The following is an 11,692-nucleotide window of genomic DNA, read 5'->3' as shown; positions in this document are numbered from 1 at the left end:
TTTACAGAGGAGAGGAAAGTGGGACTTTCAGCTTTCTGAAAGAAGGCCTGTAGCTAATTACTTTGGTAATCAATTTTCCCCAGTTACCTGCATTTATATCTAGGTCTTAGTTTACCATTTTATCTAAAACATGCACTGCTGTAGGTGCAATTCCTTTTAAAAACTATTTTTCAAAGGCTCCATGACGTCATTTCAGCCCTTCACAGGTCACTTGAATCTTCTGGTTTGTCAGGTCTCTCACTAGAACTCCTTGAACAATTTTACTTCCAGTATAAGACAAGAATTACGAGTGTCTCTCCTGACTTTCTGACAAAACGGAGTAATATCCATCCTTGATTTTGGAATTTTCAGTGTAGCAGGTCCAGTAAACAGATCACAAGATGATCACCGTGTAGAACCTTTGTGCATCTTGTTACTGACCTCTACATGTCTAGCAGCGCCCTTGCAGTAAACTTAGCCAGTTGTGATAGTAAACGCTTACTCAAAGAGGCTGAAATGGTTTGTGTTAAATTTTATGCGTACTGGGACTCCACCCAGTTGTTCCTGATGTAGGCAGGCGGTTCCTGCAGTAGAGGCTGTAAAGACAGGTTTCTAGTGAAAGTGGTGGGTCACCCTTTTCTGTTTTATTATCTTTAAATATTACCAAAATACTCCATTAATTCCAGCTGTAAGTTTATTGTGTGGGAAGTGTAATTTTTTTTGTACGTAAAGTAACTGGGGAAGGGAAAGAGACTTTAATTTGTGATTAAAGAGACAACATAATTATATGCTTTATTATGATCAGTTTTTACAGAGAAATGTGAATGACTAGGGACCTCTACTGACTTGTAAACAAAATCATAGTGGTTGAGTATTTCACAGAATTTGTCAAAAGCTAATTTTATTTATTTATTTTTTTTTTTTAAGGAACTTCATGTTGGTGTTGTTTATGCCAGAACACAGTAAGCAAGGCAAATTAACTCCAGCCTCCTGTAAACTTTTAATTGGCCAACATGATGCAACTGAGTATGAATTCCAGGTGGCTTTGGAAATGAAGGAGAACTGATCTCTCTGGCTGGAAGCTGAACGTGATGACGGCCTGGTCTATGGTAGGGAAGCTGAAAATGGAGAAGAGGCACTCCAGAGAAGACAGAAATGTGGAACAAGATGCTGGGGAATGCAGTGCTGAATCTGAGGAATGGACGAGCTCAGAAAGTGAACCTGAGCAACCGTACTTCAGAAGCACCTGTAGCAATATTCAGTGGAGAGAAAAAGAGGTTCCCACTAAACCACATCGGCCACTCTGTCGTTCCCCTTGTTTGGATCGCCCAAGTTTTTCACAGAGCAGTATCACACAAGACTTGAAGCTAGACGAATGCAAAACAAATTTGGACAAGGAATACCAAGCTAAAATGGATTTTGCTTTAAAGCTTGGGTATGCAGGAGATCAGATCCAGGCTGTACTGAATAAATTGGGAGCAGATGCACTCATCAATGATGTTCTGGCAGAGCTTGTGAGACTTGGCAACAAAAGTGAATCAGAGGGACAAAGCAGTGCCAGCAGTACCGCTAGTACTCTGGTGCCAAGAGGCCCTTGCCCAAAGGAAATAGCAAGCCCTGAATTGTCACTTGAAGATGAAGTTGTGGATAACAGTGATAACTTGAGGCCAATTGTCATTGATGGAAGCAATGTGGCTATGAGGTGGGTCTGCCTGTCACAACATTTGGAAAGAATAAATCACTAAAATACTTATGAGAAAAATCAGTATTGATGACAAAGTAATTTTAAGTCATGTAGTATATTTACACTGGTAATACATCTTTTTTTTTATGGACTCTTTAGTCCAGGCTTTTAATTACACTGTTACTCCTTTATACGTAATCTGTATTCCAATTCCCCTCTGCCCCTTTTCAAACCAAATTCTCCCCTCAAATCTTTTGTTATAGCAATCTAACTGTAGTGTGCTTTTGTGTGGATGGGTTTAATTTTTTGAAGTCCTTTAACAATGTTGAAAATTATTTTTCTTCAATGTCCGGAGAAAACAAAGTAGGGGAGGAAAACTTGGTTCTTTCTAAAATGACACGCGGTGTGTGCTGATGACAGGCTGTGCACTTCAGGGTATTTGAGCTCCTGCTGATCAAGCCTGCTCAGAATTCAAAGCAATTTAGCTGTGTCAGTAGAGGGGTATGCATGAGCTAAACGTGCTGACTCACACAGCTGTGGTGCTTGTAATTTCAGACATGTGTGTACACACGTGCACTTGGCTGCCTGGGTCAACACTAACTCAAAAGATCTGTTTCATGCCACCTTCGAACATGCCTGTAGAGTACACAGTTCAGTTTGCCAATGATTTGTTTATCATTGAGAAAGTATGATTTTCTGTGAGAGAGTTCTTTAAACAGTCTGTTTAGTGATCAGTGAGATCAAGATTTCTTTGGGTAGTGTTTGTACAACAGATTTCCTTTAGTATCAGCTTTCTGCTCTAAAAGAATTTGTGATGTGAATTTTTTTTTTCAGTGTATTAAGAAAATTCAGATTTTTATAGGTTTATTGAGTATTCTGAGTTTTGAAATACATAACCCCCCCAAATCTTATAAGAATATTTTATATACAGCATTTTCCAGTGCTAAGTTGTGGTTACATCAATCCAAAAGATGTTTCTGTGAAGCAACATCACCAATATTGGATTTAACTTTTTTCTTTCCCTTTTTTCTGTGCCTGTTGAATTTGCAGTCTCTGTACTGCTCGTGTTACTCCTGAGCGTTATGTGGCAGCAACTGGAGAAAAGTGTGTGTGTACTATTGTGGAGCTTAAACTCATGCTCTATTTATAGAACTACATAAAGATAGAATATCTCAAGTTGGAAGGGACCCACAAGGATCATTGAGTCGAACTCATAACAAAATGCATATGCATCTGAAAAATTAAAAGGATATTAAATTCCATAAAATCTGAAAAGTACGAAAATCTGAACAAAAATGCTTTAGCAGCATTGCAGCTTCTGTATTCATTATTTAAATTGCAAGGATTTGGAGTACGCTGGTGATCCATAGGCCTTAGTTATACAGACGGTATTAGATCTGTTTGCCCGTGGTCTGTTTCAGTGTTGCTTTATGTAACAGTGGGAGCCCAGGAAGAGCATGTCTTGCCAGTGTTAGGTAATCTGTGATGTTCTATAATAATAACAACAACATTGAAGTAAAATTTTGAATGATAATCCATAGAATAATGCTTAAGGAACTTTAATAAGATGCAAATCTCTTAATTATGCAGTGTCTGCTCTACAGACTGAGAATATCTGAAAAGTGCAAGGGTTTTACACTTCTCGTGCTTAAAAATGCTGCAATTATTGAGGCTGCAGATGGAGGCCTTGCCTTTGTTGTAACCCAAAGGTGGCTGTATATGGAAAATTGAACCATTTCCATATTCGGTATTGAAATTTTCTTGAAGTAAACAGTTTTGGGCGATGCTACACAGAACTAACAGCTCGGAACAGGATGGCGCAGCAGCTGGATGCCACTTTGTGTACAGTTAAATGCCAGCTGCTTTAAGCACTGGGAGGAGTTCCTAGTGTGATATAGCGCCACAAAACCTCCTTAGTTACAGCCAACTGTGTGGACCGCCTGTGCACTTCAGGGCTGCGTAGCAGAGTCCTCTCCTGTGTCTTCTGCCCAGCACTGCTACCTAGGCCCTTTGTTGGGTTTTTTTTTTTTAATAGGGAGGGTCTTTGGTGCGCACAGCCTGCCCTGCCCTTACAGTGTTCTGTAGCCCTCCCTGACCTGCCCACTCCACCACTTTCTCGTGGTGAGGATCTCACTCCTCAAGATGGCATCACTGATATGATTGAGTTAGCACCTTTTGCAATGCATGGAGTGATTTGAAGAAATTAATTAATTTTCTTCACAAGTCAATACAGAAGTCTTCAGAAATAATGACGGGTGGGTGGCAAACGAACTGGGCAGCATCACTCCTATCACGAGTGATGAAAAATTGCAGCTGTGTTGAGAACGGGAGGAGGAAACTGAATTAATATATTTTGAAGAGTGTGCACCAAGGAGCGTAGTATTGGCTTAGTAGTCTACCCTTTTCAAATGCAATTGTGGAAGTAGTTCAGTTTGCTAGCCAAAATGAAGTGTAACAAAGAGGGTTGGTTTTATTTGGTGGTTGCTGTTTTTGTGTCTTTGGGTTTGTTTTTTTTTTTAGTAAAAAGGACAGACCAATTTTTTTTGTCTCAAGTAGTTACAGTATTAATTGAAAAGAACCAAAACCCTTAGTTTTTATTATTCAAATATATGGTGTAGCAGTAATATATGCACTCCTTTTTTCCGACAAAGAAAATGTTGGCTTGAATCCAAATACAAAATCCAGCCATAATGCAAAGATCTGTGTGTCTCTTACCTGTGTAGACTAACTACTAAGGATATTATAATTAAATGTTGTCGTCTTCTCTTATATATGTCCTTACTCAGGCATTCCCAAACTATTTCCTGAGAGGATTTAAAACCTGATTCTTTAGTTCACTCTATGTTTAGCAAATCAAGATAGATGCACCCATGAGGTAGAATGAATAAGATTCGTAATTATGATTTCCTTAGTTTCTATCAAACCTCTAAATAATTTCTTTGCAGAAACTTCTTAGGCCATTTTAAAAATTAAACCCCTTTATCTGAATTATGTGCTGTTTTAGAGATTCCTGTATGTTTCAGAAAACAACAAATTTTTGATGGAGGGCAGGGCGTAAACAACTTTGAGAGGGTTATTTCTTTCCCTTAAAGAAAAAGTCCTAGTTAAAGAATACAGAACATCCAGATTAAAGAAACACACTTTCTTAATCTACATGTTTAAAAGCACCTATCACCCAACAGCCAGCATTGTTAGTTCATTCCTTTTTTGTTATTAACTTTTTATGTTTTATATTTAAGGTAAGCTCAATTTGTTGGGGAAAGTGGTATTTTTCATTAGCTCAGCTAATAAAATGAAAAAGAAAAAAAAAAACCTTCATGTTTATTTGTTTTTGCTTTAGGGATAGTGAAAATTGACACCATTTCTGTAGAGTTTTAAGTAGCAATGTTGCTGTAATCTGATGGCTGAATAGCTCTGGACAATTGTCTTTTTCCAGTTATGTAGGATGGTCTAATAAATGTTTACCTATCTTTACAGACTTTGTTTCCCTTATAGCCTTAGACCATGGCAATTTTAGAAGAAAAAAAAACCCCACCCCACAAAAACCCCAAAACACCACAACAACAAAACCCAAAACCAAATGTAACTTTTGCCCTTGCTGTTTCTAAACCTTTTGCATGTTCTTCAGCCATGGGAATAAAGAAGGATTTTCCTGTCGGGGAATTCAACTAGCTGTTGATTGGTTTCTGGAAAAAGGACATAAAGATATCACTGTGTTTGTACCTGCATGGAGAAAAGAACAGTCTCGACCTGATGCACCGATTACAGGTAACAGATCAAGATTTTCTTTGACTCCTTGGTTAAAAAGAAAAAAGCAAAAAAAAGTATTGCATTAAGATACAACTATGTCATTATTTCTGATGGGTACTACATCCTGGGCTGTGGATGTGATGTTGCAGGATGAAGTTGCACTCAACTGTTTGAAAACACAAGTTTCACTGGTGAGGAAACACACATTTAAGTATCTGCACCTGTAAACAGTGTTGGTTTTTGTAACATTAGGGGACTGTTTCAACACTTTGGAGAAGTAGTAGTCATAATATTCCCATTAGCAAACATTGTTAAGCATACAGGAACTGATTCTTAGTTGCTGGGTGAATAAGTAGTATCAGGCCAGGCACTCATTCAGTAGGACTGTCTTGAACACTGAAGAGGCAGCATGGGTTTTGGCCCATAGAAGGGACTTACATTTCGCTCTAGGCTAACAAGAAGGGTATTGTAATACAGGAACAATTGTGTTCTTGATGTGTTCAGGAGGACTGAGTAAAGGTACATGATTGTTTACGGAGGAGTAGAGTGGTTATTGAATATTTACCCAGTGCTTTGAAACCTCAGGAATAAAATGGCACTCTGAATGAATCTAGGTATTTTTTAACAATAACGGGGACCATAAATGAACATAATTACAAAATACTTTGTCAGAAAAGAGGGCAGGAAGTTTCACATTTCAAAGGCTGCATTTCTTTCTTTTAAAAACTTTTTTAAAAGCTGCTCAAATAAAATTATTTTACAGATCAAGAAATCTTACGTAAATTGGAGAAAGAAAAAATTCTTGTTTTCACCCCATCTCGAAGAGTTCAGGGAAGAAGAGTAGTTTGCTATGATGATCGATTCATAGTAAAACTTGCTTTTGACTCAGATGGCATCATTGTATCAAATGACAACTATCGGGATCTTCAAAATGAAAAACCAGAATGGAAGAAGTTCATAGAGGAGCGGCTGCTAATGTATTCTTTTGTGAATGACAAGTATGCTTTTTTCTTCAAAAGTAAGGGAATTTGCTAATTCAAAATCCTCAGTAAAAACTGAAATTCACATTTCATTTCTTTCCCCTTAGATTTATGCCTCCTGATGATCCTTTAGGACGCCATGGTCCAAGCCTTGAAAATTTCTTAAGGAAAAGGCCGGTTATTCCTGAACATAAGAAACAACCGTGTCCTTATGGTAAGTGCCTAAGTCATATTGATTTATTGTATTCTAAGGTAGGTGAAGCAAACAATTAATTAACATCTTGTCATTACTGGGGGAAAATATGCCATTTTTCATGTTGCCATCCCAGCACTGTATCCATTTTTATACCCTTCATACACATATTAATAAATACAATGTAGCAGAAAATGAAGGATTACCAGACACACCTTGTGGATAACACAGCTTTTTGCTATTTTCTTCTGGTTTGTATTCAAGGAAGGAGATTCGTAACTATACAAACTGTGTTAGAGCTGTTTTGTTTTATGTAGGATTGAGTATGTTGTCAGTATTGAAGTCATGAGCCAGTAGGAAGAAAAGTGATGTGTCTTGCCCTTGATGCAGTGATATACGTGGATACAGGCAGCAGTCTGTGACTGTCTGTGTATACAATATAGATAATTATTCCTTAGGTGGTTAAGGTAGAAAAATTACTATTGAGAAGTGGTGAAAGATATAAAGAAAAAAGATAGCAACTGGTAGTATTGATTAGTTTTTGGTTTATTTAACATGAAAACACTTTTCTTCCAGGTAAAAAGTGCACCTATGGGCACAAATGTAAATATTACCACCCAGAACGGGCAAACCAGCCTCAAAGGTCAGTAGCGGATGAGCTTCGAATAAGTGCCAAATTATCTGCTGTGAAAACTATGAGTGAGGGAGCCTTGGCCAAATGTGGCACAGGGCCATCCAGCTCCAAAGGAGAGATCAGTTCTGAAGTGAAACGCATTGCCCCAAAACGTCAGTCAGATCCAAGCATTAGATCAGTAGCTGTGGAGCCTGAGGAAAAGTTATCAGTAGCCCGGAAGTCCGAGGCCAGCTCTGTCCCGTCTCTGGTTTCTGCATTAAGTGTACCAACGCTCCCTCCACCAAAAAGCCATGCAGCTGGTGCATTAAATACTCGTTCTGCAAGCAGTCCGGTGCCAGGTTCCTCACAGTTCATGCATCAGAAATCCTCACTGGAACATATGTCCAGTGTGCAATATCCTCCTATACTAGTCACCAATAGCCATGGCACCTCAGTTAGCTATACCGACCAGTATCCCAAATATGAATCGCTGGGGGACCATGGCTATTACTCCTTACTCAGTGATTTCTCCAACTTGAGCATAAGTAGTATCCGTAACACAGATTATTACGGGGCGGATATGGACCAGGGGATGTATTCTAGAAACTCAAGCCCCTGTCCTGACAATTGCTTAAGCCATACGAGTAATGATTCTTATTCCTCTTACAATGACTTGTATCTGGGTGTAGCAGATGCCAGTCCAGAAGACAATGTGAAGATCCACAGACTGCCATCGCAAAATCGTGTTCAGCCTTTTTCCCATGGTTACCATGAAGCCTTAAATAGAGTTCAGAGTTACGGAACTGAAGAGCCTAAGCAATCCCTTCGCAAACAGTCAGTTTCCCACTTAGGCCTACATGCCCAGCATCCAGTTGTTGGAGCACGGTCCAGTTGTCCAGGAGAATACCCTGTGCCTCAAAATGTTCATCCATCAACTGCACAACCAAGCCGTGCCTTGGTCATGACAAGAATGGACAGTATTTCTGACTCACGGCTTTATGAAAGTAACCCTACAAGGCAGAGAAGACCACCTCTTTGTCGCGAGCAGCATGCTAGCTGGGATCCGTTACCGTGTGCGTCAGACTCCTACACTTACCACTCGTATCCACTGAGTAACAACCTCATGCAGCCATGTTACGAACCGGTAATGGTAAGAAGCATGCCTGAGAAGATGGAGCAACTCTGGAGGAATCCCTGGATTGGGATATGTGGTGAGCCACGGGAACCACATATCATCCCAGAACATCAGTATCAAACATACAAGAACCTCTGCAATATTTTCCCTCCGAGCATTGTCCTTTCTGTGATGGAAAAGAATCCCCACATGACAGATGCACAACAGCTGGCAGCTATGATTGTTGCCAAATTAAGAACAGGGCGTTAAAGCACTACAGCCTCTTTTGGATAAATGAAACTACACGGCATAAAGAACCTGGAGGAAAACTTAGATGAAGAAGGAAGGGCCCAATCTATTGTAAATATTTTCTACTAAGATAGTATAAAATTCTGTACACAGTAGCAATCATATATATATGCTGAGGCACAATATAAGAGTTGATTGTATTGTAAATTTTAAGATTTTAAATATAGGGATTTTTAATAGTATTTTATAGGAAATGCATACCTTGCTGCATGGATAGCTCATTAAGAACTACAATGTCACGTTCAGTGTCTCAAAGCTGTTACTACAAAATTATTGTTAGCAATTATATTGCATGTATTAGTGTACACATTCAATTTGCTTATAAATACCTAATCGGCCTTTAAAAGTATGCTCTAGACACACCCAGATGACTCTTAGGGTTTCAGCTTTGTCATTTGACACTGCCTCCTGGCATATTAAATATTGAAGAAAAAGTAAACTTGACAAAAATTAAATACTCGATTTGTGAAAGGAAAAACTGATTTCAGCTTCTGAATGTCAATATTGTTGTCGGTACTTAAATTTCAAAACTGTTCCCCAAGAGATTGAATACCTATTACACTGTCCGCTATGTTGGCTCAATCCAACAGAAGACAAATTAGGACCAAAACATGAAGGAGCGTGAAGGCGTGAGCGCCAGTCAATAAACTAAAAGAAGTTTTAACTGTAGCTTCTCTCTTCAAATCGCCTCTCAACTGTGCAGTAAGCAGCTGCTGGCCCAGATGACGAGACAAGCTGAAAGTGTAAATTGTCAGTTTTATGTAAATTGCATTACTCAGCCTGGAGCAGGGGAAACTGGGCATTAACATGAAGTTCACCAGTAACTACAGCCCCTCCCCTGGGGGCAAGGATGGCATTTGAGCGAGCCTCACGCTCGGGATGGCCGTACAAGATCAGCTCGAGGGAAGGCTGCTGCTTGGAAAGAGAGGCTACAGTTTGGGTTTGTGGCAAAGCTGGCCCGGTGTTTGCTCTTCAGATCCACGCAAAGGTGTGCATTTGCCTCGTGAAGGCTTTTAGAGTTCCTGTTTCGGCAGGTGAGATAATTTTGTGTGGCATTGTTTGCGCAACTGGTATCTTGCTCAGGGTGGGAACCTTTGTAGCTAAATGTCTCCAAAAGAGGCGTTTATTGTTTTTTAAGCTGCACTGACCGGACGCCCTTTTTTGAATCCATTGTATATTTCAACATTTCGAACCATTACTAACTCGATACCTCTCGAGCTAGGACTTGTTGACTTCTACTGTAGTTTTTTTCATGAAAGTTGAGAAGGCCTGGTTTATGGCCTTTTGTTTCTTCATGAGAAGGTGTGACACTGCCTAAATGTTTCTTACTGTGAAACACACGGAACGTGAGGCTGCAGTCAGGGTTGTTTCTGGTGTTTTGATAATGGCTTGCATGCTGCTTTCCAGTTATCTGTTTGTCTAGGAACAAAGTTATATAATTTCTTCCACTTGTGTTACTGTAATGGTTGGTTTGATTCAAAATACCTTGTGGGCTCTTTATCATGTGCAAAATATGTCCCTGTCATATAAAAAACCCCAAACAAACCACAATTACAGGTGCAACTACAGTTGATTTACTCATATTTGATAACTGTATCATTTTGCACAGGATAAATCTTGTGTTGGTACAGGTACCATATATAATGACCATGTCATTATATATTTAAAATGAGTTAACTCAAAGGTGATGCTGTATTTACACTTGGTGTTTAAAAAAAGCTAAGTTTTAACTAGTTGGTTATCGTCTCTGTTAATGGGAAAAAATAAATCTTCAGACACTTATAGTAGTTGGGGAAAACAAATTTAGCTCTTGACCAGTTTTCAAAAACATTTCTTACTAACCAGCATTTTATATTTTTAATTTGCAATTAATTCTTATTCTCTTCTCTTGCATGGTATAAGCAGCTGAGAGCAATGCCTCAAATAACCAGAAATGACCTTTTGTTTGTTGATACAAATTGTATCTCTTTTTCTTGATTGTATAAAAACTGTGTATAAAAAAAAAAATAAATCTCTAGATTAACTTCAGTATTACATTTTCACCACAATGTTTGTGACACCATGTGTCACAGGGAAGTAGCCCATGAGTAATTATGGATCTTTTTTATTTAAAATGGGCACTTGTAGTTTATAGACAAACAAGGACAACTTTTCAGAACCAGTTTATTATGTGCACAGGTACTGTGTGTACACCTCGAAGCATTACATAGTTCTCTTTAGTCTATTTATTAAGCAGATACATTCTTGCACTAAATTTTATGTAAAAAAGTTGCTGTTGACTCATCTGCATGTGTTTAAAATGTAACAATATAATTGCTATAGACCCTGCTTTATTCTTAACGGATTAATTTATAAATTATTTAGGTATCAAATGAAGTTTATTGTGCACTCACATTTTCCATCTTGCATGGAATTAAATATTTGTATGTAGAAAAATGTTTGTTCCCCTTTTCTCCAATTATAAAGATAAGCTATTTTAAGAGAGGTTCAGTAGGTGTTTTTGATGTTTTCTAATGTGGAAAACTGAGCGGCCATTTCTGTCTGAAGTGTTGGGTGGTTTATGGAGATACTCATTTTTGTAGGATGTGTCCAGTCATTTTAATTTTCACTAACGTTTGTCTTACTGATAGAACAATTCCTTTTTAAACAATGGGAATGCTGTGCCAATACAAACCCAGCATACTATTTCCCTAAGGCACTTTGAAGGCAAACTGTCTTTTTCTAGGAAGGTATCGGCGTCTGTCATGCACAGAGTTACAGACTGGGCAGTGGAGCCTTCGGGAAATAATTTGCAAATGTTGTGCTTGTTTAGTCCTCCTTAGAGGTAACGAAACTTTTGTATCTGATGTAGTCTTTCCTAATCAACTACTTTAAGTAATAATTCAGTCGTCCACATCTGTTTTCAGATATGTTTACAAGCCAACGCAAAACACTGACACATTCATTAATCTTCAGCGCATAAGCTTAGATTTCTTCTTACATGGAAGAGTTGATCTTATTAACACCTGATCATAACTGTCTATATTGTAAATATAAGACTTTGTATAAATGCTCTTTTTGAGAGCATGGT

At 38.6% G+C, this 11,692-nt stretch overlaps 1 protein-coding gene across 1 annotated transcript; it reads left to right on the top strand.

Moving 5' to 3' along the window:
• The first annotated feature begins 1,070 nt into the window (after window positions 1-1,070).
• ZC3H12B (zinc finger CCCH-type containing 12B) lies at window positions 1,071-8,583 on the top strand. Its single transcript, XM_009880676.1, has 5 exons — window positions 1,071-1,681; window positions 5,292-5,431; window positions 6,177-6,411; window positions 6,501-6,607; window positions 7,163-8,583. Exons 1-5 carry the CDS (start codon window positions 1,071-1,073, stop codon window positions 8,581-8,583), a joined length of 2,514 nt encoding a protein of 837 aa, XP_009878978.1.
• The last annotated feature ends 3,109 nt before the right edge of the window (window positions 8,584-11,692 follow it).

This window comes from Charadrius vociferus, unplaced genomic scaffold (assembly GCF_000708025.1).
Source record: "Charadrius vociferus isolate BGI_N301 unplaced genomic scaffold, ASM70802v2 scaffold473, whole genome shotgun sequence".
NCBI lineage: Eukaryota > Metazoa > Chordata > Aves > Charadriiformes > Charadriidae > Charadrius > Charadrius vociferus.
The sequence above is the reverse complement of the archived record's forward strand: the minus strand, read 5'-3'. Positions and strand labels throughout refer to the sequence as shown.

What these genes read in the sequence shown, in the direction of transcription:
- ZC3H12B (XM_009880676.1), top strand. Translation starts at nt 1,071, where the DNA reads ATGACGGCCTGGTCTATGGTAGGGAAGCTGAAAATGGAGAAGAGGCAC. An exon ending in ACCTGATGCACCGATTACAG is followed by an intron (nt 5,432 to 6,176) that starts GTAACAGATCAA and finishes ATTATTTTACAG; the next exon opens with ATCAAGAAATCTTACGTAAA. An exon ending in GAAACAACCGTGTCCTTATG is followed by an intron (nt 6,608 to 7,162) that starts GTAAGTGCCTAA and finishes CTTTTCTTCCAG; the next exon opens with GTAAAAAGTGCACCTATGGG.